The sequence below is a fragment of the Aptenodytes forsteri genome, unplaced genomic scaffold (genome assembly GCF_000699145.1).
Source record: "Aptenodytes forsteri isolate BGI_AS27 unplaced genomic scaffold, ASM69914v1 Scaffold231, whole genome shotgun sequence".
In the NCBI taxonomy this organism is placed as follows: Eukaryota; Metazoa; Chordata; class Aves; order Sphenisciformes; family Spheniscidae; genus Aptenodytes; species Aptenodytes forsteri.
In genome coordinates, this window is record NW_008796046.1 from 446090 (window position 1) to 450910 (window position 4821).

At 52.3% G+C, this 4821-nt stretch overlaps 1 protein-coding gene across 2 annotated transcripts in view; it reads left to right on the forward strand.

Annotated features, from left to right (window-relative positions):
* The window catches only part of FAM168A (family with sequence similarity 168 member A), a 224614-nt gene that overhangs the window by 210142 nt on the left and 9651 nt on the right, over positions 1 to 4821 (forward strand). Inside the window, exon 5 of one of the 2 annotated variants that reach the window (XM_009286106.2) lies at positions 1398 to 1523. The exons of the other annotated variant lie outside the window; for it this stretch is intronic. Coding sequence (XP_009284381.1) covers positions 1398 to 1523 — 126 coding nt within the window. The remainder of the gene's footprint in view (positions 1 to 1397; positions 1524 to 4821) is intronic. 2 annotated transcript variants of the gene reach the window in all.

A 4821-nucleotide genomic window follows, 5' to 3' on the forward strand; every position in this document is an offset into this window, starting at 1 on the left:
AATTCAGTAATTTGGTGTAGAGAGAGCGTGTCACCCGTCTACCCCTTTGGCGTACAAAAAATACCTTTGAAGAAGCCATAAATCGGTGATTTTCTTTGATTCCAGCAGCTGCATCATTTTACCTCCTTTACCCTCCACAACTTCACAGCGAGGTCTAATCACTAAGCGGCTTGCTGAGGATCGATCAACCCTCGCTTGGTTTTCTTTCCTTAGTAGCTGGGTGTGCGAAATACGTACTGCGGTACCTGGAAAACCTGGAGCTTATTTCTTTTATGGTGACAGCTAGAGCAGCTTGTTAAGCTGGTGAGCAGCGAGCTGTAATAACTGGCTGAGGCTTTCAAAAGTTGTATGCACTCTGTTGGGAGGTGGTGGGACTTAAACCAAGGGTGGGGGGAGCCACCATTTGAGATTAGTCTGGGACAAAAAGTTAGGACAGATCCATAGTTTCAGGGGGAAAAAAAACCAACCAGAAAAAGACCTGTTAAGCCTTTCCCGGCGGCACCAACGTTGGGAAGGAGCCTGGCTGTAGGCTTGTGTTGGTGATCTGCCTTCTCCGTAGATGTGCTCCAGAAAGCCTTCGGTGTGATGGCAGTCCTTCCTAGATAAGCATTGGCAACGTGTTTGGATGTAGGCGAAAGGTGTAGCCAGTGCTGGTTCATCATACAGAGGTGCATTAGGGCAGTTAGCGTAAGACCTTTTCCTCTTTCAGAAAACTTAAGACCCACAAAATGACTGAATTCTGTGGGTCCCTCCTCAAATCCCACAAGATTTGGCTCTTGAAATTCTTCTGGGTTATCTTACTTGGCTTCATAAATACTTTTCCGCAAACTGGGATACAGGGCGACCTGCCCAAAGCCACTGCTTCTGCTGACTGTCCTTGCCAGAGTTTCTGAGGACCACCCAACGCTGTGATGGGATGGTCACAGTGAGCAGTACCTTGTCCACTGGCGGTACCTGCCACGCAAGCCTCTCAAAGGGGCTTACTGTGAATAAAATGCCTTGCACACCAGGCTCAGCCTGTTTTCCAGCTGGGAAACACAAGGCCAAGGACAGCCGTTGCTGGTCCCTATGCACAGAGGTGACCGGTGGTATCTGGGGAGGGATGGTGGCTCTGCTGGCCACATCCCCCAGGTGTAGATCGTCATGCAGGTCGCTTAGCTCAGGAAACCAGTCGTTTGGGGTAGATAACTGGTTTGCTGCAATGCACTGTGCAAACCATCCCTCCATGGGGAGCAGGTGGGGCGAGAGGAACCACGGTGTGAAGTTCCTACGGATAGTTGTCCTTAAAAGGTGGGGGGGAAAGGAAGAGAGCAGCAAAGTGGTTCGAACGTGACATAAATGCGGGAAGTTGTATCTTCATTGCTCTGTGTGACACCTCTTCTCTGTCTCCACTCAAGCTACACTTCTGATGAAGCAAGCCTGGCCACAGACCTCCTCCTCCTGTGCCACGGAGGGCACCTTCCACCTCCCGGTGGACACCGGGACCGAGAACAGAACTTATCAGGCTTCTTCTGCAGCATTCAGTAAATAAACCTTTTCTTCTGGGGTTTTACTCGGTTGTTTTGTGCCCATTTGCCTCCCCTCCTGTGGGTTATTTGGGGATGGGGTTATTTGGGATCAGCCTGTTTGCTGATCATTCGTGCCCGTGCAGGTGCGCATGTGTCCATGTGTCCTTCCCGGGGCGCTGAGCCCTGACCCGGGTGAGGGTGCTGCAGGTCCTGGGGGTGCTTGCTGGCGCCACGTAGCAGATCCATCACCTTCTGCCACTGGAGCTGCCCAGGGGGAGTGTTGCGCTGCTGCTGCAATCCCTTCTGGGATGATATTTTGCAGAGCTCTTGGGTTTTTTCTTCTGAAAAGCAGGTAGCATCCCTGCTCCTGTCTGCTCGCGTTTGTTAAAACCATGAAGGAGCATGAGAAGGAGAGCACTGACCCTCCTAGCGCTGCTTCGGAGGAGGAAGAGTCAAGTGGGGAAGAGTGAAGGCCTTTCTTTTAGCTGAGTGTTTGGTCCCCGTGAGCAACGTGAGGTTGTTTGCAGGTGTATATCTGCAGTGGTGATGCTCCGTAGTTGAGCATGCATAGAAAAACCCAAGGGAGGTTATTCCCTTAAAAGTGAAAGAGAGAATCCCAAAATAAAGCATGATTTTCAAGGAACCCGGGTGAAATTCCCACCTTTTAACTCAAACTGGCCGAGCAGAGGCAGGGGGAGGAGATGCTGCTTACGGATCGCAGTCAAACAGGCTTTTCCAGGTGGAGCCTTGTAATCTCATCCCTTAGGAGGCCAAATAGTGCCTCCAGGAGGGGTGATAAGCTCCCTGATAAAGCCCCCCGTGCTTCCCCTGGTATGTGGGGTGTCCTCTGGCCCCTGTCCGACTGCTCTTGCCTGCTCTTGCCCTCACGTTGCCTGCTAAAGCCGGGGCACGGCTAACATGGGGCGTGCCGCAAGCGTGAGGTGGGACCACTCCTAGGTTCAAAATGCAAAATTAACCACCGGTGCTTCCAAACACCCCTGGGACCTGGAGAAACTCCCAGTCGTATCTGGAGACAAAAATGCAAGGTATCGTAAAGTGACTCTCCATGGGCCATGTTTGCAAGGCTGCGCCCATGCGCGCGCGTGGGTTGAAGCGTTCCTCACCGTCTGTCTGCTTCAGGCTCCCTTTTCGTGCTAAATTGAATCATTTACAGAAAGAGGTGAGAGGAAGAAATATTGTTTCTTTTTTTGATGAAAAGAATTCTTAAAAATAAACCTATTAAAAGCCTTCAGGAGACTTTATCTTTGGAAAGGGATGTCCCTACCGTTCTTTGGGGTAGGGGCTGTATGCCTGACATGGTGCCTGGGCTTTGCATCGCACCTAATTTCACGCCAGACCAGATTTGACCGAGTTGTAAGTGTTCGAAAAATCTCAGCGTGTAATTAGTAGAAACCTAGATATCACGCGGCAAAATTCCCTTGGAGTTCAACCCGTGCCTGGATGGGATTTCTCCTCCCCGTTGCACCTCCGGGCTGCTGCGGGTGAGATTCCTCCCTCGAAATCAGAGAGGGCAAGAGCAGATACCGCGGTAGGAAGGGGTTTGGGGGCAAAATTTGGCTGTGGCCACCCAGTGTGGGTGATAAAGGAGTTTAATAGTGCGGTCACCGGCCGGACCCATGCAGGTTGGCCTCGCTTCCAGAGAACTGGCTTGGGCACATTTAATTTGGACATAAGTAAAGCCTTGAGGTTTGATTTGCAGCGATGCTTCAGGCTTATAGCTGCGGTTGGCTTCGCCAGAGCTCTGCTGGGAGATACCATCTCAAGCGCAGGCTCTGAAAAATCAGAAGCATTTCAGGTTGGGCATCCCAAACTGGTTCTGTCCTCCGGCTCGATCTCACCTAGCCTAGGTTTTGTTCTTGGGAGAACAGCCTTCCCCAGGCGTCCCCGGCGCAGGAGAGGGGTGAGAGCTTACTCATGAGCATCAGCAAGGTGTCGGATCTGGGTGGAGGAGAGCCAAGGAGAAGCCTGGGAGATGAGTCCTTCTGTTCCCAGGGTGAAGAGTGCCCGCCGGTACGGACTGGAGCCGCACGCTGAACGTAAAATACGAATAAATGTGCAGTAGCTGCTCAGCACCTCCCCACACCTGCACCACTAAGACAGAAGGGGTGCTGAGGGCTCAGCTGGGCTGTGAACCTGCAGTGAAAGATGGTGGCAAGACATGCATGAGCTTAAAGGCTGGGTAAGGGCTGCCCAGGTGCCTTCATGCTGGCCTTGCCTACGGTGTGGGGACATGCCTTTGCCTTTCGGCTTTTTGTCCTTTAATGATGGGTTTTCAAAGCTTGTTTTTGCCCGAGGTATTTTGTCTTGTTGCTTAGAAGCTCCAGTTGAGATCAGAGGGGTCATATATACAAAGGTTTGTGCTTTTTGATGAGCAAGGTTATAGATTTTATGGTAACTTCTGCCCAGAGCCTCCTGTTTGCTTTTGTCTGGCTGGTGAGGATAGCGGTGGCAATGACGATGTGCCGGGGAGGACTTTGGCAGAGGCAATGCAAGCCTACCAGGCAGCTGCCCGTACTGGTGTCCGCACCGTGGCATCGTCCCCTGTGATTGTCCCCATGCTCACCGCGCCAAAACTGTTCCTCCAGCCCCACCCCCGGGTACAGGGAAGGCATCTGGATAATAAAGCCAGGCGAAAGGCTGGAAGAGGATGAGCCAGACCGGAGGGCGGTGGCAGGGGCAGGACCAGACACCGGGAACAAGTCAGACTCAACTGGGCCATGCAACCATGTAGGACCTCCCGGAGCTACTCGTGGCTGCTTACTCCTGCCCACAATCTGCTGCGGCGTGAGCCCCAAGCTCTGCCCTGCGTCCTCCTCGGGGGATCTGCCTTCTGCTCCCAGGGGTGGGAGTGCGCCGAGTGCAGCCTCCTTAGACACAGCTTGAATTTACTGAAAAAATGCAGGTCCATTTTTATAGAATCACAGAATCGTGGAATCACAGAATGATTTGCATTGGAAGGGACCTTCAAAGATCATCTAGACCAACCCCATCTGCCGTGGGCAGGGACATCTTGCACTGGATCAGCTTGCTCAAAGCCCCGTCCATCCTGACTTTGAACACTACCAATGATGGGACATCCACAACTTCTCTGGGCAACCTGTGCCAGTTTCTCACCACCCTCATCATAGAACATTTCCTCCTAAAGTCCAATCTAAACCTACCTTCTTTCAGTTTAAAACCATTGCCCGGCGCCTTCTCCAGGCTGAACAACCCCAACTCTCTCAGCCTTTCTCCATAGCAGAGGTGTTCCAGCCCCCTGATCATTTTTGTGACCCTCCTCTGGACCCGCTCC